The sequence below is a fragment of the Vulpes lagopus genome, chromosome 8, assembly GCF_018345385.1.
Source record: "Vulpes lagopus strain Blue_001 chromosome 8, ASM1834538v1, whole genome shotgun sequence".
Taxonomy (NCBI): Eukaryota; Metazoa; Chordata; class Mammalia; order Carnivora; family Canidae; genus Vulpes; species Vulpes lagopus.
The window spans coordinates 7,120,569-7,143,248 of NC_054831.1; the positions used below are offsets into that span (position 1 = coordinate 7,120,569).

The 22,680-nt window shown below is 52.1% G+C and overlaps 1 protein-coding gene across 2 annotated transcripts in view; it reads right to left on the reverse strand.

Annotated features, from left to right (window-relative positions):
• EFHD1 (EF-hand domain family member D1) overlaps positions 1–22,680 on the reverse strand; it is a 46,129-nt gene that overhangs the window by 18,329 nt on the left and 5,120 nt on the right. Inside the window, exons 1-2 of one of the 2 annotated variants that reach the window (XM_041768298.1) lie at positions 7,707–7,818; positions 3,293–3,440 (exon numbers count right to left, since the gene is read on the reverse strand). In XM_041768298.1, coding sequence (XP_041624232.1) covers positions 3,293–3,440; positions 7,707–7,780 — 222 coding nt within the window. In that variant the 5' untranslated portion in view covers positions 7,781–7,818. Of the gene's footprint in view, positions 1–3,292; positions 3,441–7,706; positions 7,819–22,680 lie in introns of those variants that run through there. The other variant, XM_041768297.1, reaches the window with a different exon arrangement.

Sequence of the window (22,680 nt, forward strand, 5' to 3'; positions counted from 1 at the left end):
TTTAAAAAGGGACACCTGGTGGCTCAGCAGTTGAGCATTTGCCCTCTGCTCAGGGCGTGATCCCTGGGTTCCCAGATCGAGTCTCACATCTGGCTCCCTGCGAGGAGCCAGCTTCTCCCTCTGCCTAATGTCTCTGCCTTATCTCTGTGTCATCTCATGAATAAATAAATAAAATCTTTAAAAAAAAGATTTATTTATTTAAGTCCAAGCAGGGGGCAGAGAGAGAGAGAGAATCTCAACCAGACTCTGCATAAAGAGTCTGACACAGGGCTCAACCCCAACACCCTGAGCTCGTGACCTGAGCCAAAATGAAGAGTCTGACACATAACCGACTGAGCCACCCAGACGCCCCTTAACACCCCTATTTTAAAGACAGAAAGTCTAAGGCTCAGACGTAAAATAACTTGCTCAAGTTACACAGCTCTGTGTGGAGATCGAGCTGACTGCAGGCCTCTTGCCATTGCATAAGCAAAGCACCAACACACCAGTGGCTCCCAACACTGGTAGAAACCAGCAGAATGAAAACATAAAAGCAGGGGTGCCTGGCTGGCTCCAGTGATAGTGTACAACTCTTGAGCTCAGGGATTGTGAATTCAAGTCCTACATTGAGTTGTAGAGATTACTCAAAAATAAAATCTTTTTTTTTTAAAGATTTTATTTGTTTATCTGACAGAGAAAGAGATAGAGAGAAAGCACAAGCTGGGGGAGAAATGGAGAGGTAGGGAGAAGCAGATTCCCCGCTGAACAGGGAGCCCGATGTGGGGCTCGATCCCAGGACCCCCGAGATCATGACCTGAGCTTTTTTTTTATGACCTGAGCTTAAGGCAGGTGTTTAACCGGCTGAGCCGCCAGGTATCCCTCAAAAATAAAATCTTAAAAAAAGAAAGAGAGAAAAGGAAAGAAGAAAGAAGAAAGAAAGAAAGAAAGAAAGAAAGAAAGAAAGAAAGAAAAAGAAAAAGAAAAAAGAAAGAAAAGAAAAGGAAAGAAAAAAGGAAAGAAAAGAAAAGAAAAGAAAGAAGAAAAGCAGGAGGTTGGGCTGTGAGGTGTTAATAGCAAACATGTCTACACTTCCAAATCCCGTATCTCTGGGTACACCTGCTAGGGATGGGACCACAGCAGGGTCCAAATGATAAAGGACAGACACAAACGTCACTGAAGCTTTGTGAGAGTGAGGAGACCCTACAACAGGAACACCTGGGAGATTTCTAAACCTCTGGTGTCCACTCGCGGACATTTCTGTGCAAGATGGCCAAACCTGCCGTTAACCTAAAGCTAACCAAGCATCTTGGATTCAGGGAGGGGTGCGTTTGGGTGGCTCCTGGGACTGTGTCTTGGCTTACTTGGTGACCTGCATAGACCTCTCACCACCCTCTCACTCTCAGTTCCCCACAGATCACAACTTTGCCACAGAAGCTCTATCCCTGGTGTTGCCTCCAAAGCTTCACCCACACGAAAGCTTTTCCTTTCTCTACCCCAGGGATAGCTGGGTTGAAAGAGCCAATGCCTGGCACGAATGATACAAAAGAGCCAACTGAGAGGCGAGGGAGCCAGAGGGACAGCTGTGCAGGCGAGCATGGCAGGTGATGATGGGAGGCTGTGGGCACAGAGGCTGCCACCAGGTCCCGCCTTGAGCTGGAACGTGATTTCAGGCCAAGTGCTGACCATTTTGGCCCTCTAGCTCCTTAGCTCTGACATGAGAAGCCTGGCCTAAAATATCCTGAGGGTTATGCCCAACACAGGTTTTCCGTGATCTTCTATCTCTGCACCTGCCAGTTCTGTTTCTCAGAAGAGAAGAGGGGATCTGCGGTTGATTTGTGGGCAGTGAGAAGCAAGGCTGGTTTTATCACGGCTGGGGAGGGGACTCAATGCTGCCAGTTCAGCCACAGGGACCTCAGGACAGATGTCCACGGGCCCTATCTAGCCTGGAGAGAGGACCCATACTTGACCAAAGCTCTCACCGTCAGAAACCAGGATGCTGGAACTCCACTGTTTCTGGAATAATCAAGGTTGCACACCAAGAAGCAAGGACGGCGCTCTCTATTCCCACCCCCCAAGGGCCCAGTGACACATGACAAAATGGAACTGTAGCAGCTGGGCTAATGCCTGGAGCTCTTGCCTGCATGTTGTTCCCAAACCTGTTGTCACCAGGGCACACCGACATGTCTAGAGGCCTTATAAAACTCACGCACATTGGACATGGAAGCCTTCCTTGTGGCGCTGCAACCTTGCCTTGGAAACAACCCAGTAGCCTTGAGACTTCCCCCTAGATAGAAATGGCCATATACCAATGTTCTCACACATTTAGGAATCAGACACATTAGAGATTAGTGAATCTACTTGCACTCTTCCAGAAAGATATCTGCATGTACAAAATCTTGCTTGCAACTTCAGGGATCCAAAGGCCAAAAAGCCTGTTCTTGGATTGCTGTGGGGAGGAGGGGAGCTCCATGGGCACAGAGGAAAACCCTTTATTCAGCTGCTCTTTGACCATCTTTAAATGCTTATTATAAAAATTTTAAATTTTAATGTATTAAAAAGTATAAAATTATAAAACTACCCAAACTTTGCACCCACAAATATCCACTATGAATATCTTGGTAAAACATCCTCCCGATTTCTCAGCACTTACCATTTCACCAAGAGGAGGCTGTCCTACCCACAGTGGCTTTCAATCTGCTTACTGCATTTTCCCATGCCAGCATCGCGGTTCACCAGCTTTTTAAAATATTTTTAAAAGAACTCTAGGGCGGTGCCTGGGTGGCTCAGCCGGTTAAGCATCTGCCTTCCGCTCAGGTCATGATTCCAAGTCCTGGGACCGAGTCCCACATCAGGCTCCCTGATGAGAGAGGAGTCTGCTTCTCCCTCTCCCTCTGCCCCTCCCCCTGCCTAGGCTTTCTCGCTCACTCAAAAAATAAATCAAATGTTTTTAAAAAATAAACAGGACAGCCCCGGTGGCTCAGCGGTTTAGCGTTGCCTTCAGCCCAGGGTGTGATCCTGGAGACCCGGGATCGAGTCCCGTGTTGGGCTCCGTGCATGGGGCCTGCTTCTCCTTCTGCCTGTGTCTCTGCCTCTCTCTCTCTCTCTGTGTCTCTCATGAATATGTAAATAAAAAATCTTAAAAAAAATAAGTAAAAAATAAATAAACAAAAGAACTTTAGGTTAACTCTCCAATCAGCACTCTGGAGGACAAGTGGCTTTGAATCGTGCTCCAGTGGACTGTAAATACGAGGCTCCCTTTAGGGGCCCTCCCCACTGGGGACTCAGGGCCCTTGGACCACAGGTGAGCAGGTACCTCACGGAAGCTGAGCCGGCCGTCAAAGTCCTCATCTACTTCCTTGATCATGTTTTTCAGGCCGAGGTGGGTCTGGGGAGCTCCCAGCTTCTCCATCATCAGCTTCAGCTCCATCAGGTCAATGAAGCCATCCCGTCCAGAGTCATACCTGTGGGATCAAAGAAAGGATACTGACTAGGGACCACCACGGCCAGAACAATAGGACACTTTTCACTCTCCCAAACATTCATTCTTTTGGCCTCACTAACTGAAAAATAATTCAGCTACTTGCTGTTTTGCGAGGCCCACCCTGGTCACCATATCGGAAGGGACCCCCTTATTGAAATGCCTTCGGGCTCTGCACGACACAGTTCAAAGGGGATCTTTTACCACACGGCTGTCTTCACATCTCTTATTCCCTTAACTACGCCAGAAGTTTCTCGAAGATGAGACACATGCCCGTTTACCTTACTGTCCCCCAATTTTGGTTGGCAAACACCAATCGAACCTCTTTTTTTTTTCCCCAACCAAACCTCTAAATACTGGACAACCAAGAGCTGTGAGAGTGAGCCCAGGCATTCCCAACATTCTCACGGAGCCATGGGCAATTCCAGGAGCTTCCTCTAAGGTCTTTGCTTCCTCTACTCCCACAAATGCCTCTGTTCATTTTTTTAAAGATCTTTTAAAATTTATTTTATCTTTTATAAAGATTTATTTATTTGAGAGAGAGCACGAGCAGGAGGGAGGAGGAGAGAGAGGGAGAAGCAGACTCTCCACTGAGCAGGGAGCCTGACACGGGGCTTGATTCCAGAACCCTGGGATCATGACCTGAGCCGAAGGCAGATGCTTAACCAGCTGAACCACCCAAGCCCCTTAAATTTATTTGAGAGAGAGAAAGAGACAGAGAGAGAACATGGGGGGGGGGGGAAGAGCAGAGGGAGAAAGACAAGCAGACTCTAAGCCAAGCACCAACCCAATGGACGCTGGGCTTGATCCTAGGACCCTGAGATCATGACCTGAGCCAAATTCAAGAGTCAGACACCCAGCCCACTGAGCCCCCAGGCACCACTCTCCTTTCATCCTTCTGGTCTCCTGGGTGTGGAAGCTGGTTCCCACCCTTGTACGTGGCTGTCCTGGCCCAGCTCTCTGGTTTTGTTTTGCGCTCTGGCTTGCTCATCTGGCCTCCAGGTCCAAACTGTTACATCTTTGCAAGTGACTGTTGAGAGGGTACCTGGCTCTGACCTGTTGGCCAAGTTTTACCACAGAGCCAGCAGCTGTGCCAGCTGTCCCTCTGCCCCCCAGCCTCCCCATGGTGGGGGGATCCGGGCCCTGCCCTCTACCCTCAGTGCCTGCGCTGACAGGAGCCCTCTGTAGCCTTCTGGCCTCGGCTTTCTCCCAATCCGTACCCCTCCACTTCTCAACACACCTGGGATGTGGGAGGTTTTTCTCAGGCTGCCCACCCCGGCTCTTCTCCCTTCAAGTCCAGGACCCATTTTCTGCCCCTCAGGGATCACTTATTGCTCAGGTGTGAACACCTTGCTTTATTTATTTTTTATTTTTTTAAGATTTAAAACATGTAGGGGATCCCTGGGTGGCGCAGCAGTTTGGCACCTGCCTTTGGCCCAGGGCACGATCCTGGAGACCCAGGATCGAATCCCACATCGGGCTCCCGGTGCATGGAGCCTGCTTCTCCCTCTGCCTGTGTCTCTGCCTCTCTCTCTCTCTCTGTGTGACTATCATAAATAAATTTTTAAAAAAAGATTTAAAACATGTATTTATTCATGAGAGACACACAGAGAGAGGCAGAGACACAGGCAGAGGGAGAAGCAGGTTCCCTGCAGGGAGCCCGATGTGGAACTCGATCCCAGGATCCCGGGATCACACCTGAGCCAAAGGCAGACACTCAACCCCTGAGCCACCCAGGTGAACTGAGCACCTTGCTTTATAAAACAAATCAGTTCACGGCAGCCAAAAGGTGGAAAAAACTCACGTGTCCATTTTCGATGAACAGCTAAACAAAATGCAGTATATCCATACAATGGAATATGCTATATTTATACAATAGAATATTATTCACGATAAAAAAAGTTGTGAAAATCTGACACAAGCTCTATCGTGGAGGAACCCAGACAACGTTATGGCAGGGCTGAGATCAGCCAGGCATAAAAGGACAAATACTGAATAACCACACTTGTCTGAGGGACCTAGAAGAGTCCAATCGTAGTGACAACGTAGAACAGTGGTTACCAGCACCTGGGGAGTGACTGTTTCGTGGGTTCGAGTTTTAGTCTGGGACAGGGAAAGGATCTGGGGACAGATGATGGCGATGATTCCACAAGAGGGTCAGTGTTCACGGCTTACATGGTCATGGTGGCAAGTTTTATGTGCATTTTCCCCACAATAAAATGAGATAAACACACCAGGCTCCTTCACTATGCACTGCCCTCCCCACCCACCACCCCACAACAAAAGCCCACCATTGTTGGCGCCCACACCCACCTACCAAGGAATGCGGCCTGTGGGCAATCAGAAATCTAACTCTGAGGGCTGGTGGTATTTTGAGGCCCACGTGGTCAGGCTGGAGGTGAGGCCCACTACTCCTCAGTGTGTTCTGTTCCAGCTGCAGCAGCCGGCTCATGCCATTATTCCCATCCAGAATGCACCCCGCACCCCATCACCCCGCAGTCCTCAGTGGCCTTTCTGTACCCCCAGCTCAGGGAGCTGCCCTTCCTTCTCTAATAGCTAACAGCCCCACCGTGGGGAACTCAGCAGACGCCACCTCCCCCTGCTGGATATTTCCTAACGCAGCAGCCCTGTGTTCTCAAGCCCAAAACGTGAAAGAAGGGGACCACGGTCCTCCCCACCCTGGGACAGTCTTCTCCATTCCAGGCTGGCCCTGCATGTTGGAGGATGTGGGTCTGGTCGGTGGAGGCCACCCAAGGTCAATGCAAGGATGAGAGCAGAAGGAACCAGCAGTATCTGGCCCCATGAAGCACAGCACCGTCTTTAGATTATGCATTTCAACTTTCCAGGAACATTCCCAAACTGCAGCAAGAACTGGGCTCTGTGCATGGACATGACAGAGCCAGACTTTAGCCAACACAGGGAAGTGCTTTCTGGCAAAAACAGCCAACTAGTACAAGACCTGAGGTAAGAAGAGCTCCTACAAACAGGCTAGAAGGGACAGGCTCTGTTACAGGCAGTCCTAGTCAAAATAAACAGGCCTCTTTAGTGTGGAACGTTCCAGAGCCTTCATATGGTCATCTGAAACCTGCCAGAGGGAAACAGAGCACGCAGACTCAGCTGATCACACAATCCTCTGTGCTCAGAAACTTTCCACTAGAAGAAGGCACATCTCGGCCATCTTAGTGTTCCAAGGAAAACACTCTGGGAAGCGCCTCTCAGAACAATTCAGTGTTAGAAGGGGCGGTCAGCTCAATGACCACAGTGGTACTGATCGTGCTGGGACTTTGAATAAATGTCCTCTGCCCACCGCTCAGCACACGGTGCATGTTCTGGTGAAGTTTGTAGGGAGGAGGAGCCCTGAAGCGTGGAGGGGCATGCATCTAAGATGTGAAGCACTTGGGGCAAAAGCAAAGAGGTTTAGGGTCTCAACACAGAGGAAGAAGAAGAGAAAGCCTGGGTGTAAGAGGAGTGGGGGGAGCCTCAGAACCAGAGAGAAGCTGGAAAGGAAGGTGGAGGAGACAACAGGTCAGGGAACAGGCAGGAAATGGTCCTCAGCCAGTGGAGGAAGGACGGACCAGGATCTCTGGCTCACACAAGTCTCGCACAACCTAGAGTAAGGACGGCCTCCCCCAGCACAGGGGGGCTGGGGCTGAGGGGTCAGGCTCAGGGAGGGGCAGAAATGCCAGCCTTCCCCTCTTCGCAGTTCAGACTGAGTCCAGAAGGTTTAGGAAAACTTTCTTTTCTTTCTTTCTTTTTTTTTTTTTTTAAAGATTTTTATTTATTTATTTATTCATTCGAGACACAGAGAAGGGAGAGAGAGAGGCAGAGACACAGGCAGAGGGAGAAGCAGGCTCCATACAGGAGCCCGATGTGGGACTCGATCCTGGGTCTCCAGGATCAGGCCCTGGGCCAAAGGCGGAGCTAAACCGCTGAGCCACCCGGGCTGCCCAGGAAAACTTTCTTTTAGGCCTACAAGGATGAAACATTCTCCAGGCCTCAGGAAAAGGACAGATAGGTCAGAAAGGGCCTCACTCAGCAAAGTCTGGAAACAGGCTAAGGGAATTTAAAGAAATCTTTAAATGGGCAGAAATCTTTCAGTGTGACCCATTTAGTGAGTCAGTGCCTGGAAGCAGAAGCCCAGCACTCCTTCGGGCAAGGCCCCGGTTGAGCAGAGGGCCAAAGGTGCCGCTGGGTGGACCCGTCTGTGTCGTGCAGCAGGCCACCTGCTTGGCACAGGAAGAAAGCCCACCTGTGGATCTGGGAGGGACATCTCCAAAGCTGAGCAGGGCAGGGGAGAGCAGGGTCACGAGCCAGGTCCACCATCACTCCCGGGACTCAGTAGAGGCTGCTTGCCTTTGTTCCTGCCTGAAGCCCTGGCCGAGGGCCAGCTATGTGAAGTCCTGGCAGGATTTTAAAGTGACACATGAGTGGCGTCCTCACCCCTCCCTGTGGAGCTGGGATTTATAATCCAGAAGTGCATCCTTCACTCTTCAAACGACCCTCTCTACGAGGGCTTGCCCATGGTCACTTCCTTCAGGGCCTGGCTTTGCAAGACAGGAAAAACCTCCCAGGTCCCTGGCGTCATCCTGTTTGATCTGCTCCTCTCAAAGCACCCAGCGACCGCACGGGCAGTGCGCACCATGGGATTCAAAGCGTCTAATAACTAAAACTGGTCTGCTCTGCCGTTCGCGACGCATTGTCTCATACACCAATCCTTTTCATCTTCACACCAGTCTTATGAGGAATTACTAGTAGCCGCCTGTGTTTCTGGTTTATCGAGGGCTTACTAAGTGCTGGGCACTGTGCAAGATCACCTCGTTTGGTCCAATCGTGCTGTGATGTGGTCATTAATGTCACCCCACTGGATAGAGGGTGAAAGCAGAAGAGTGTGCAGTGAAACCACATCCTATGGATGAGAACGAACCTGGGACTTCCCAGCAGGAGCCTGGCATTACAGGGGAGCAGGGAAGGCAGGGATGCTCATTAACTGAGTCTATATCACGTGCCCCACAAGGGAGGGAGCAGAGTGCACACTCATTGTCCCAACAAATAGACCATTCTTGTGACTGTCCAGAGGTACCCCTCTTACCACGTGTACCTGAAGACTCTGGCAGAAATGATACACGTGGCTGAGTCCTGAACATGCGTGGTTTCTGATTTGGGGCTCAGAGTACGGTGCAGTAGACCGCTCACACGTGCAAAGTCATTATTTTTGGACCAAAAGAATGCCAAGGTTGCCATCTCACAAACATTTGGAGAAACAGTCTCACCAGCCAAGCCCTTCAAATAAATTTCATCTGATTTAACCCTCCGGCACTTCTCTTAGGGGTAGAGGAGTGTCAGGCTGATGAAAACTGGGGCCCACTGAGGTGAACCAGGCCAAGGTCACTAGGTCCACCGAGGTTAACCGGGAGGACCCCTCGCCTGAGGTCCAAGCCCTCAGCCTGAGTCCTGGGCTGAGCAGCCAGGCCACCAGAATTAATTTGGGGGAGGAATAAGGCTTGATATCTAGGCAGCCCTAACAGAACGCCAAGGTTGCCTCTCAAAGCCAATGCAGAGAGAAGATTCCCGAGGAAGTATTAAAGAGATAAAGGCCTTCCTGAAGGCTGCAGGACTTTGTTATCACATCCCACAGTGAGTGTGGCTGCAGAAAGTGGGAGGTGACAGGAAGCAGAGGCTCTCAGGCCGGGCCAGGGGGCAAAACAGGCATTGTCAGCCTGCTCCGAGCTCCTCTCCACAAGCAGTCCAGTAGGGAAGCCCCTTTCGACAAGGCTGAGCACAAACCGCTATCTTCTACCAACTTTCGAGTCTGTGAGAAAGAAGAATGCAGCTGGATTTGTTTCCTGCATTCTGGAAACTTCCTTTGCCTACTACCCCACCCCCATGAAAATGCCATCACCTTCCTTTTGATTTGGAATCCAGCCCCATGGAAAGGGAACTGTGCTTCCAACAGCCTGCCCAGGTCAGGGTCCCCTGCCCAGCACAGCCACCGGGGACAGAAAGCCTTCCCCATAAGGGAGGTGTGGGACCAGGCTTGGGAAGGGGGGACTGCAGAACCTGAGCTCCAGCCCCAGGTCCATCTGGGGTTTTCCTTCTCCCTACAAGCCTGGCCTATACCTGCATTTCCCTCCCCCTATTTCAAACCATCAGAATATTCCCTTTGCCTTCCCATAGTTTCAGTCTTTCAAATGATTGCAGGCTTGTAGGAGTCCGTGAAGCCCTTGGGCTCCTCCCCTACCAACATCTTAGTTCCTTATACCTGTCTTTTTTTTTTTTTCCCCAGTAATTTAAATTTCAACCCAGATTTTTCTTATTGAAGGCAACCCAGGACGCTAAAGGAAAACCAGCCAGAAACTCAAGACCCTGCACCCTTGTTTGCTTCCTAGGGTTTCCTTCTAGCCCTCCTCTGAATTGGTGAATTTTTCCCATGTTTTTGCTTTAAGAGTGCCTGTCACCTTTTTACTCTCCAAGATCTGCTAGGGAGAGACTCTAGCCCTGTCAGTCCTGGGGACAGCCCTGCAGACACGGGCTGGTGTGGACACCCACTCTCCCAGTGGAAGAGACACTCGGGCTGGGGAGCCCTCTGCAGACCGGGCACAAGGAGAGGAGCTAACATGCCTGCACTCGGCCCTGGCACCCACTGAGCTGCCAAGGAGAGGGAGCTATTTTTAAAAGTCATACCTGTCTGCAGCCATGAAGAGGAAGACAGCTTGCAGAGCTCCTGCTCCGAAGAGCTGCCCACCCTCTACTGGGCCTCACACAGCTGTCAGCATCTTTAGCATGCTGGGGGATCCCAAATCCACAGCCTGCCGAGCGAGGCCCCTTATTCAGAATCTCCATGAAGCCCATGCTCCGTGAGGCCCAGCCCAGCCCAGCCTGTGTGAGAGGATCAGCTCTCTCACCAGGGCTCACTGGGAAAGGCTCTTTACAGACTGGGGCTGTCCCTGGATAGGGGGTGGGGTGGGGTGGGGTGCGGCGGGATGGCCTACATCCCTACGTCCCTCACCAGTGTGCCATGGGTACCGAGGACCTGGGGAAGCCCCTGGTCTGGCCAAAGGGGTCCAGGTAACCCCACCAAACGTCTACTTAGGCAGGGGCTAGTGTCCGGTGTCCATCTGGCGCTCGGCCCCTCCAGGCTCCGTGAATCACCTGCTCTCTCAGCTTCCACTGCGCAGAGCCCCTGGGTGTTCTTGGTTTCCCCTTTTCTGAATAATCCTGCCATTAAGCAAGAAAGGAGCCAGCCAGCCTTTGTCTGCCAGAGGCTCAACCATCAGAAACTCCCCAGGGATCGGGGGCGGGGGGGTTCTCAGGAGGATGGCAGTGCCCCAGAAAATGCCTTAGTGCTGAGGGGCGCGCCTCCAGGCCCGGTGCACTGAACAGGCTGCGTTTCCTTAGGTAGAGAGGCCTCGTAAGGGAATCATGCGCTGCCTTTCCAAGCAGGCCGACCCAGGTTATTCGGGGTGTGGTCCCTAGAGGGCCGCCTTGCGGTCCCCCGGGGTTGCTACAAACGCAGAATCTCGGCCCCGCCCCAGACCCGCTGAATCAGAACCTACATCTTCACCACGCCCTGGGCTGCCCAGGTGCTTTCAAGTCAGAGGAGGGCCCCGTGTCAGACTATCCCCCAAAGCCAGATGCCTTTCTGGGGGCACCCTGGTTCACCTTGTGGGTGCCCCCAAACTGTGCCTGTCCAGATGAGTCTCAGGTTGCCCTGAGGTCACAGGACTGTCATTTCTCCTCCAGATTCTCCTGGTTGCCCAGTTCTCTGAGTTTCTGCTTTCCTATCTTTGGAGGATCCTCCCTAGCTGCAAATCACCTGCTCCTTCCTTCCTTCCCTCTTTCCTCCTCTTCTCCTCTTCTCCTCTCTTCCCCTCTCTTCCCTCCCTTCCCTTCCCTCCCTTCCTTCCTTCCTTCCTTCCTTCCTTCCTTCCTTCCTTCCTTCCTTCCTTCCTTCGCTACAGGCTGGGAACAGGCCCAGAAACCAGCTCTCCAAGTGTTACAACTGCATGCAAAGTAAGAGTAAGTAAGAGTAAGCAAGGGTTGGGGCGGGGGGGAGTGGGTACAATGACTGGAGGACTCTGAGGAGTGAAGTATGTACAAAAGCTGGAGAGGCCAAAGTCTTTGATTTCCAATCAGCTCCTGGCTCCCTGCGATTCCATTCATCCACTCACTCACCACCTGGCTCCCGTCTACCTGGGGCCTCTCCGGAGCAGAAGGAAAGCACAAAGACCAGTCCCAGCGGGCAGGCAGATGTACAAAGAGGCTGTTGAGCGCTGATCCGGGCCGGCCGGAACTTGGGCAGAGCTGGACTGCAGGCAGCCGGCTGGGGCGGAGGAGCTAACAGGGCTATGAGTACAGAGCCAAGGGAGGGAGACACTGTCACCAGGCCAGTCCAGGGGTGCCCGGATGTCCCAGAAGCGGCAAGTGGAGCCAACTCCCACAAGGCATTCTGGGAGAGTCATGTCTTCCTAAGGGCAGTGGGGGACGGGAGGTGGGAGCAACCTCCAAAGAGTTTGAACCAGGGAAGCGGCATCAGAAGGCTGCTTCTCAGCTCAGGGTGTGGGATGGGTTTTTCCAGGTGGGGGCCCAGCTGGGGAGCACACGCTGGTCCTAGGTATGGAGGGATGCAGGGAGGGTGATGGGGAGGCGGGGCTGGCTCTGAGGGCACAGCCTGTGTTGTGGGGAGCTCACTTATAGTAAATACCCTTTTCTGGTAAGAGGCCAACATCTTTGTAGTCTGCAGGAGGCCAGCGGAGGTTGGGTGCCTCCCACCCATCAGTCACAGCATCCTGCAGCATAGTTTCATACACGGTGTCCGGTAGTTCATTAAGAAAGGTGGGGACGCAGGACAGAGCTGAAGCACCCCCCTCCACTACTACAGAGTACCCACTGTGTGCTCAGAGCCTCACAAGACAACAGAGAAATCTGCTTTGTCCCAAATGCATGCTGGGGAGTGCACTGCCCCTGCCAGGGACCGCCCCATGGATTCAGGAAGAGAGGGCAGGGATGAACTCACAGGAGGGCCACTTGCCTTACTGAGCACCCCCCCACACACACACACACAATGGGTGCAGTAAACAGGGAGGTTTCAGCTACATGCAAATTCTCCCAATGATGCCAGCAACCCAGCATGGAGACAAAGCAACCGGAATCCCATGATCACCCTCAAAGGAACATGCCAGTGGCAGCGAGACAATAGGCCAGCAGTGCAAAGTTCTTTGGCCACATTGAAGGCACAAATGCCAAGAATCCTCTGACCAAGAGTGACCGGCTACAGAGGGTTCAGCCTCAGAAAGTTTGACTCAGCAATGCAAATGGAACAGGCACAGTTCAGTCTTTTAAAGCTCCGGGGCTCCTCTCAGGAAGGCAAGGAAGCAGTGGCGGGAGTGTGTTCCTCAGGTCAGAGTCCCCTGGAGCAAAGCCCCGATGACACTGTATGCTGTGTGTCTCGGGGCAAGTTACTCTAACTCTCTGGCTTCCAATTCCTCCTTCGTCCAGTCGTTGCCAAGATTAAAGGAAGCTAATAAGCACTCAGCCCTCAGCGAGGGCTCACGTTTTTAGTTTTGGCTGTTACCTCATTAAGAAAAAGACTCTCATCCTGGGGTCTCTCCTTGGTCTTTCTGAAGTGGGGGCACCCTTGCTGGGCTTGGGTAAGTATAGGCGGCTGGGGACTCAGATTGAGAACAGGGAGTGGACTGAATGGATCTGAGAATTTAAAGTCCCAGGTAATACATCAGAAAGGAGAGAGAGAAGGACCAAGGTGGTGAGGACGTGGCATTTGCACTTGGTGCACCATGGGCAGCCCGCCCTGAGCAATCCCCAGTGGAAGTGGTGGTGAGGCCAAAAGAGTTCTTCTGATCAGGAATGTCAAACTGAGGGGCACCTGGGTGGCTCAGTCAGTTAAGAGTCTGCCTTCGGCTCAGGTCATGATCCTGGAGTCCCAGGACTGAGCCCCACATCAGGCTCTCTGCTCAGTGGGGAGTCTGTTTCTCTGTCCCTCTACCCTGTTTGTGCTCTCTCTCAAATAAATAAATAAGATCTTTAACAACAAAAACAAAGAGAATAGGGTCCTGCTCCCCCCCCCAAGTAAACCCCTCCTCCACCTGCAAATCCAGGAGTCAGAGAGAGAAATGGCAGGGGGAGGCCCTGAGGGAAGGCTGAGGCCCTACCCAAGGGGACTGTGGGGGACTCAGCCTTCCCTCTAAACAAGAAGAAAAAGCACCCGGGCTTCCAGCCTCTGGGGCCCTCAGCCTCCCGTCTCCACCCCACTACTTCCCTGCCAGCCAGTCCTTCTCCTGTGTCCCTCTTCTGGACTGGCCCCACTGTAAATCCTGCAGCCCTTCTGGGGCAGAGGGACCTGCAGGCCCTCCATGGAAAAAACACAGGGCTGGAACCAGAGGGACCTAATTAAGGCTCTGCCTGCATGCTGAGTGGTCACACGATCTTGGGGATAACCTGAGAATGTGGTCACTTACCCATTTCCACATCTCACTTACAAGCCTGTACCCATGTGGCATGTGGTCTGTGGCACTGCTACAGCCCCGGCAATGGCCCCCCTTCCTCTGACAGCCCCCAGAGGCAGTAATTAGGGCCACAGTGCAGCTCCAGAGGCAGAGCTCAGACCCCCAGAAGTCAAGGCACCCCTACCCTGACCCTGGCCTTGGGGTGGGCATGGGGATTGGAGGAAGATGTTTGCCACATTCGAGCATAAAGACTCGTCTCTGCTTTCCCAGGGTAAACACTATGGAAAGGGATGGGAACATCACAAGAATCAAGTGACTAAGTACAATCGATTGGAAATTGGGGAGTATGGGAAAGTTGCGGGGCTGGGGGGAGACAGGCAACAGCCCAGTAAGAGTGGAGCCAGGCTGGGGCAACCAGTAACAGAGAAGAACACACTAGCCAACTGGGGCTGGTTTTACAGGTTATCATGAGGAGCCTGGGCGTCATCCCATGGGCAACTAGAAGCTACTGAATGTTGTTTTCCCCAACCCACAGAGGAATCCGAATAGAGAAGCACAGCAATGAGTTCTGGACTCTTGCAAGAGGTCACATGTTAGATGGAAGGAGGAGGCCAGCTGCCCCTGGCTTGGTGGTCAGGCAGCCTGTAGAGGCTGTGTCACCCCTGACCCCCCTGGCTATGCAAGGGGGGCTGTCAAGGACAGCTGAGATTTGGAGCCTGAGAAGATGGGGGTAGAAATAATATTGATGAGAGGCTAGTGGCACAGGGAACAAGAGGGTAGGCCTTCTGGGGTTCAAAGCCCAGTTCCACCACGTACAGGATGTGTGATGCTGGGCAAGTTACTTAGCTTCTCTCTGCCCCCAGTGTCCCCATCTGTGAAATGGGGAGATGATAATAGTACCTGCCTCATAGTGCCTATAATATGTAAATGCCAAGAGCAGTGCCCGCACACAGTAGGTACTCTACAAGTGGTAAAGAGCAACCACTCTTTTGGGGGGGAGCCCAATATGCAATAAAGTTGACCATTGTAGGGCGGGGTGGGGAGAGCATGAGGCATTTAGGGAGGGGACAGAGACCGTGTCATGGAGGCCAAGCAGGCCAACACTTCTCCAGGGCCAAGACCGAGCTCACCAGGTCCCCATGGCCATAGAGCTGGGACAGTGAGCAGCCAGGTCTTGTCAGCAGAGGGTTGATGCCGGGCCTGCTGTCCCAGGCCCAATACTGTTCTCTGAGCAGTGCCAGGTGGCCTGGTAGTCCCCCTCAGGGGTATCTAACCCCAGAGCTGGCATCAGCTGCAGCCTCAGTCCATCCTTCCCACCTGGAAGGGGCAGAGGGGCCAGCCCTGGGTACATGGTTTGTAGATGCTGGACAATGTCCTCCTACTTCTGCAGATCCGATCCAAGCTGGCAGAAGGCAGAAGCGCATATCATCCACCCAGAGGCAGCCATGCATAGGGGGAGACCAGGCGGCCGCCTACTCACCAGAAATAGGGGTCCCTACTTCAGAACCAGACTCCAATGTGACTGGAAGGAGTCCGTCACTCCTCGCCCTGTCCCGCCCCCCAACCAAGGCTCTGCCTGCCCTGGAACCAGGCCCTGGCACCCCAGTCTTTCCCTCTAAAACCAAAGAATTTACCTCTATCCTGCAACATGGTGGGACAGTCTGATTTAAAGGGAATAAAACCAGGCCTAGGTACCCCTCCATATACCCATCCACCCCACACATAAGAGGGGCCCTCAGTTACCCAGTACTAGGAGCCGCTAAAAGGAGGGAGAGCCATCAATGCCTATGACTCCCAGTCAAGATGGTGGCTGGCCCCACGCACTCACTGTCTCTCCACCTGGAGATCCTTCCAGAAGGGATACAAGAGTCATGATGATAAAGAGAATAAAGGAGGTTAGGGGAGGGGAGCTTGGGAAAAGCAAGGCATCATCAAAGACAAAAAAACAGACTAGGAGTTTAATTGGTGATTCTGCCCAAGGGAGCCAGTTGGGTGCTCCAAACCCAGAGGCAAGGTGGCGGGTTCAGCCAGGCTCTTTGTAAGGTGGAAGGGTTACTTGAGGCAAATGTAGGGCTTTACTGAATGTTGGCCTAGAGGGCAGTTACGAGGACACATCCCCCTCCCCACCCCCAGATACACCTCCGTCTTAGCTGCCAGAGATCTACAACCAGAGGGAAAGAGAGAAATCAAAGGGGCTCTTGATTAAAATGGCAGCAGCAAGTGTCCCAGAGGAAAGACCTCTCCATTCAGGCATCCAAGGGCCCCCAGTCATGAGCTGCTCCCTGCCTGGTCTCCAGAATCCAGACCTGCTTCTGAAAGCCCCTCCCATACAAAAACAAAGACACAAGAGACACAAAGAGCCAAAGTCAGGAAAAGGCCCAAATGGAGCACTGTTAGACCCCAGCCCTCCTTTCCTCCCCTCCAGAACCCTCATGGTGACCAGTTTCCTGACCCTCAGGGAAGGACAGTCACTGGCCTGAGTGGGCCCATGACCCAATGCTGGCCAAGAGAATGCCAGAGGCTGGCTTACTGGATCTGTCTGGAAAAGATCTTCTCATTGTTCAGAACATAGGTCGGTGCACCTGGGTGGCTCAGTCGGTTAAGCGTCTGCCTTCAGCTCAGGTCATGATCCCGGGGTCCAGGACTGAGACCTGTATTGGGCTCCTGCTGCTCCCTCTGCCCTCTGCTCGTGCTCTCTCTCATTCAAATAAATAAAATCTTAAAAAAAAAAAAATAGAAGAACTATTGGTCTTTCCTGCCTCTAATTTTGTCACAGCTGTACGTGACTTGGGGACTTGCTATCTTGCCAGCAGCCCCCAGATGAAGGCAGTGCCAGGTCTGGAGGAGGGCAGAGGACTGAACCTAGGTCTCTGAGAGCAGCCGCCAAGCATGCCCAAGGGCCACCCTTGTCCTCTGGACTCCCTGTTATACGAGATGATTCTTCACTGATGAGTTCAGGGCAGGGTTTTCCATCACTTGAGCCAAAGGCCTTTGGACTAATACAGGCAGATGGGCATATGTGGTCTCAACACTCACGTTCAGGAACTGGTACCTAATCTGATGGCAGCGATCCCACGGAAGAGAATAACCATCAGGCTTTCACTTTCCAAGTCACAACTATATTATTTTACAAGAGATTTGGAACAGGGACATTATACTTTTAAACAAAAAATCGTCTTCTTTTTAGTCGTGAGATTTTAATTTGTTCCTCCAAACCAACGGATCTCAGCTTTGGGGAAATGGGCTTTAAACCCCATTGAGGGACACCTGGGTGGCTCAGTGGTTGAGCATCTGCCTTCGGCTCAGGGCGTGATCCCAGGGTCTTGGGATCGAGTCCCCACATCAGGCTCCCTGGATGGAGCCTGCTTTTCCCTCCGCCTATGTCTCTGCCTCTCTCTCTGTGTCCCTCGTGAATAAATAAAACCTTAAAAAACAAAACAAGACAAAACAAAAAATGTTGAGAAGCTGGATCCTCTCAGCAAATGGGTGCCTGCAGCTGGATACATGATTTGAAAGGGTCTGACTATCTGAGGAAGAGCTCGTGCTCCAGCCATGGGGCTTAAGGAGGCAGACACCCAAGGCCGAGGTCTCTGCCACCAACTTAGCTTTTGTTTTTCCTTTTCAGCTGGAGTTTGTCCCATAGCCTGGTTCAGACACCTTGGACCACCTCTCAGGGGAATTAACACCAAGGCAGCCCTTCCAAGGGGACAGTGTCACTCCAGGGACCCTAGCTGCAGGGCCTCTTTGCTGGCAAAAGAAGCAGATGTGTTTGTGGCCAGGGCTCCCTCTTCCATCCCCTTCTGCTTCTGCCTCTTTTTCCCTGGGGCCCTGAGGCCTGCCTCAGGGAATGAAACTCAGGAAGGGGAAGAGTGAGACCAGCAGGGATTTCCACAGCTTAGGATCCAGCAGACTCCAGAGGGACTTAATTACCTAGAACAGGGGTTGGCAAGCTACAGCCTACAGGGCAAATCCTTCTCCACGTGGGACTGGCGCAGTCTTGCTGGTGGGTGCAGTAAATGGCTGGTTCTGTCTTGTGGTGGCAGCTAAATGGTGGCAACAGAGACCCAAGGACCCACAGGCTGAATAGATTTACTGTATGACCCCTTCTTGAAGGAGTTTGCCCGTCCATGACCTTGAAGGAAACTAGAAGGCCATATAGTCCATCCCCCCCACCCCCCCACCTCCCAAAACCCTGCCCCAAATTTCTCACCCCAAGAGGTCAGACCACCCACATCCCAGTGAAGCCCCAGAGTAAAGGGCTTAACACCTTCCAGACAATTTTTTCCATTTCTCAGCAACTCCAAGCATGAGAAAACTTTCTTCTGTATACTGAAGCAAAGCTGTAGCCTCCCTTCCTTGTGCCCACCATGGTTGCGTGGTTCTCCACCACGCTCAAAGCTGTCAGCCACCATCCTCCACCTCGAGGATCCTTCGGTCTTCAGTGCTTCCCTGGCACTCCCAGGCCTTCAGTGCTTCCCTGTCTCAGGGACCTGGGTCCCCTCCCTGTCCTGGCTGGCTGCTCTTCCCTGGCTATGTCCACAGAGACCAGGACCCCTGCCCTCAAAGCAGCAGCCTGGAGTCATAGTGCCCCTGGCATCCTCATGGGCTTCTAGGCCACATGAAGTGTCTTGTACGTGGGTGGTGGATGGCTTTTCCAGAACTTGCATTCCTTCCTGTCAACCAGGATCATTTAAATCCAGCCGTTAAGAGTTCAAGCTTCTCGGGACACCTGGGGGGTGACTCAGGGGTTGAGTGTCTGCCTTAGTCTCAGGACATGATCCCGGGGGGTTCGGGATTGAGTCCCGCATTAGCCTCCTTACTGGGAGACTGCTCCTCCCTCTCCTTATGTCTCTGACTCTCTCTGTGTGTCATGAATAAATAAAATCTTAAAGAAAAAAAAAGTTCGAGCTTCTCAAGGGCAGTGACTCCTCTGGATCAATATGTATAATCCCAGCACGCAGCAGGCGCTTTGCTGAATGAATGAAAGAATGAATAAGAGAATGAATGAATGAATGAATGAATGAATGAATAGCTTATAAATAGTAGGTAAGAAGGAGGCTCATGATCATCACCATCATTATGGTACCACAGTAGATTATGGTTAGCAAATGTATAGACATTGCTGGCTGTGGGAGCCCAGAGGCAGGAACACTAGAAAAGGGGTCACAAAATGTCATGCAGTCTCAGAAGCAACCGAGTCCATGTCTGGGGTCCATTTTCTTGGCAGGTCATTGACCATAAATCAGATTTCATCCTGCAGGAGAGTGTGGTCCTTGCTCCAAAGGCTCAGATGCCCGTGGACATGGGCCCTCCAAGAAGTACGTAGGATCGAGGACCAGTAGTGCTCTTCCATCAGCAACACTGATGGGACATGGAGGCTGAAAGAGGCTCTAGAGGCAGGACAGCATCATGTGGGGGAGATGAGCACTGAGTGTGTGAGGGTGAGCGTGAGGTGAGCACGAGAGTGCACGCACGCCCAAGGCACAGGTCTTACTTAATGAAGCGGGAAACTGAAAGCCAACGTGTGCCAACCCTGGAGCGTGTGCTGGGCTCCTCCATGGCACGACTCATCCCTGGTCACAGACAGTCCTGGCAGCCTCAGCTCCGAGACCCGATTTGCTCAGCCCATTTTTAAAAAATTAATTAATTTTTACAGATTTTATTTATTTATCCACGGGAGACACACACACAGAGAGAGAGACAGAGAGGCAGAGACATAGGCAGAGGGAGAAGCAGATTCCCTGCAGGGGGTCTGATTCAGGACTTGATCCCAGGTCCCCAGGATCATGACCTGAGCCGAAGGCAGATGCTCAACCACTAAGTCACCCAGGAGCCCCCACTCACCACTCAGAGACCCACTGGCTCAGCCGCATCATGAAACTGCACATGGCCTCGCCCGGTGGAAATCAGACCCTCCTCAAATCCAGTAAAAGAAGGTATTTCTATTTATTGGTTGGACTCGGGGTGCACCAGAGCTACTGTATACATAAAGTTAGAGTCCCCTAGGCCCCACAGCTTTGAAAGCAGGCACCTGTTACCTGATCTTGCAAGGCAGAAGGGGAAAAGGAAATTTTTTTCTTTTTGCATAATATAAGATTTTAATAACTCACTGAATTTCAACTTTAATCACTCCATTCCAAGTCCCTCTTATTCAAATTCTCATAATATGTGAAAAAGGCTCTGTAATGAGAGTGGAGGAGACTCCCAGAGAGAGAGAGAGAGACATAGGGAGCAAGGAAGGAGGAAGAAACTCCCTGCAAAGATCTAACTGCCAGGAACTGTGACCGCCCTTGCGGCTCGCCTCCGTGGCCTGTGGCAGGCACGAGGGCAGATGGAAACAACTGGTGCTTGAACGGGCCTAAGTGGTAGTTCTAGTTCCAAGTCATGGTGCCTCTCTGCCGGAAGCCAAGGCCCCAAAACAGAAGCCAGCCCGGGTTCTGGCTGAACGCCCTCCAGGAATTCAGACTGGCCCAGGGTTCTCTCGGCCCCACCCTCCGGCAGCGGGGTCAAAGGTGCAAAACCCAGTGCAGGTGAGGGAATTTCAAATCCAAGGTGGGTCACTGTGCACTGAAGATGCAATCAGAGTCAGAAGCTCTCGCTTGTCTCTATGGGCTGGGGGGCGGGGGGGGGGAAGCACTGAGCTTCCGTTTGTTTCCATGCACTTTTCCCATCGTCCAAGTCAATTCACTCAAAAGATGCATCTGAGGGGCACCTGGGTGATTCAGTTGGTTGGTTAAGCAGCTGCTTGGCCTCAGGTGATGATCTCAGGGTCCTAGGATGGAGTCCCACATCGGGCTCCCTACTCAGCGGGCAGTCTGCTTCTCCCTCTCCCTCTGAGCCTCTACCCTGATCGTGCTTGCTCGTGCACTCTCTCTCTCTCAAATAAGTTTTTTTTTTGAAAAGATTTATTTATTCATGAGAGACACAGAGAGAGAGGTGGAGACATAGGCAGAGGGAGAAGCAGGCTCCATGCAGGGAGCCCAAGGTGGGACTCGATCCAGAGACTCCAGGATCATGCCCTGGGCTGAAGGCAGGCGCTAAACTGCTGAGCCACCCAGGGATCCCCTCTCTCAAATAAATTAATAAAATCTTTAACAACAACAAAAAGATGCACCTGAGAGGGGGTGCCCTGTCTCTCCTCCCTGCCTCCTCCCCCAAGTAAAAGTCCTCAACTTCGCCTCTACAGCAAAGGGCTCCCCTCCAAGTCTACACCCCTTTCTTCCTCCCTCAGGGAGGAGAAAGGAGACTCGGGGAAGGAGCAGCTCCACAACATCCCAGCCTTTCCCCAGCTCAGTGGTGATGCAGGGTTGGAGGGGTGGCCATGACATCACCGATTCGGATTCTCTCAATAAAAAGAGGATTCTCCCGGAGCCAAAGGCTCCTCTTCCCACCCTCTCTTTGGGGAACTACAGCACAAGCTTTGAGTATAGCTGCAAAAACATCGCAGCCACATTTCAAGATTACAGCATTTGGGGCCTGCCCTTAGGTGGCTGCCCTAGGTACCTCCCTCCGAAAGAGGCCCCTGGAGAAGCCGGGGTAATTAAAATTTCCTGTCTAGCCTTAACCTCCCCCAGCTCGGGTTGCAGCCCTGGACACACACACACACACAGAGTCGGTTTCTTCTGGGCCTTCTCGCTCTTCATTTAAAATCAGGCCACTGTTTTCTTGGCTCGGGCTATCCAGTAACACACTTGGAAACGGAGAAGAACGTTGTCTGGCCCAGGCTGATGGTGCCTCTGGCTTCCCGCACTCACTCGAAAATTCTCTTCCTCCTACAACACACCAGTTGGGAGCCAGGCTCATCTGCGGGAGACCCTAAGGGCACAGAGACAAGTCACCCCCAGCCCAAGAACCCAACATGCTCGCAGGCTGGGGAGAATCCAGTTTTTTTTCCCGAACCTTAACAATCTCTAAGCAACAACATACTTTTTCTTGTCTTCTTCTTTTTCTTTAGCAGAACACTTTCAAAGAGGAAAATCAAATTTAAAAGATCACAGCCCGTTCTGCAGCATCTGCATGAATCTCTCTAGCCCTGAACAAAAAGAATGGGCGTACTTTGTACCCGTCGTCGGGTTCTGAGTAAACTAAGGAGACATCAGAATTTGGATCTAGGAACTGATTAAGCAGAAATTCTTGCGGAAAGTAAGCGCACTCCTGGTGTGAGTTAGGGGGTGGGTCGGGGTTCCATTGGTTTTGTGTTTTGTCATTAGACGGCAACTCCATTTCATTAGGATGGGGCTTTGGGAAGACTGATCCCTCTTCTGCTGGGGGTAGAAATCGTGCTGGCTTTGTTGAAGCCACTGACATCCCCCAAATGCAGGGGCCTCCCCGCTCTGGCTCCCCACTCCCACCACTCAGGAGGAAGGAGAAGCCATCATGGAGCCACAGGGACTGGGCAACTCTGCTCACTTGGAATAATGGGTTGAATCAGGTTCCTCTCCCCCGCCCCCAATTCATGGCCACTCAGACCCTCAGACTGTGATCTTATTTGGAAATAGGATCACCACAGACATAATAAATTAAACTAAGATGAAGTCATACTACACTGGGGTGGGCCCCAAATCCAATGACCAATGTCCTTACAAGAAGGCCATACAAAGACACACATATAAGGAGAGCACCATCAACAATGCTCGGCTGGACACTAGCAAGGTGTTGTTGGAACAAGGTGCCCACAAGCCAAGGGGTGCCAAGGCTTGCTGGCAACCACCAGGAGCTACAAGACACACGGAAGGATTCTTCCCTAAAGCTCTCGTGGCTAGC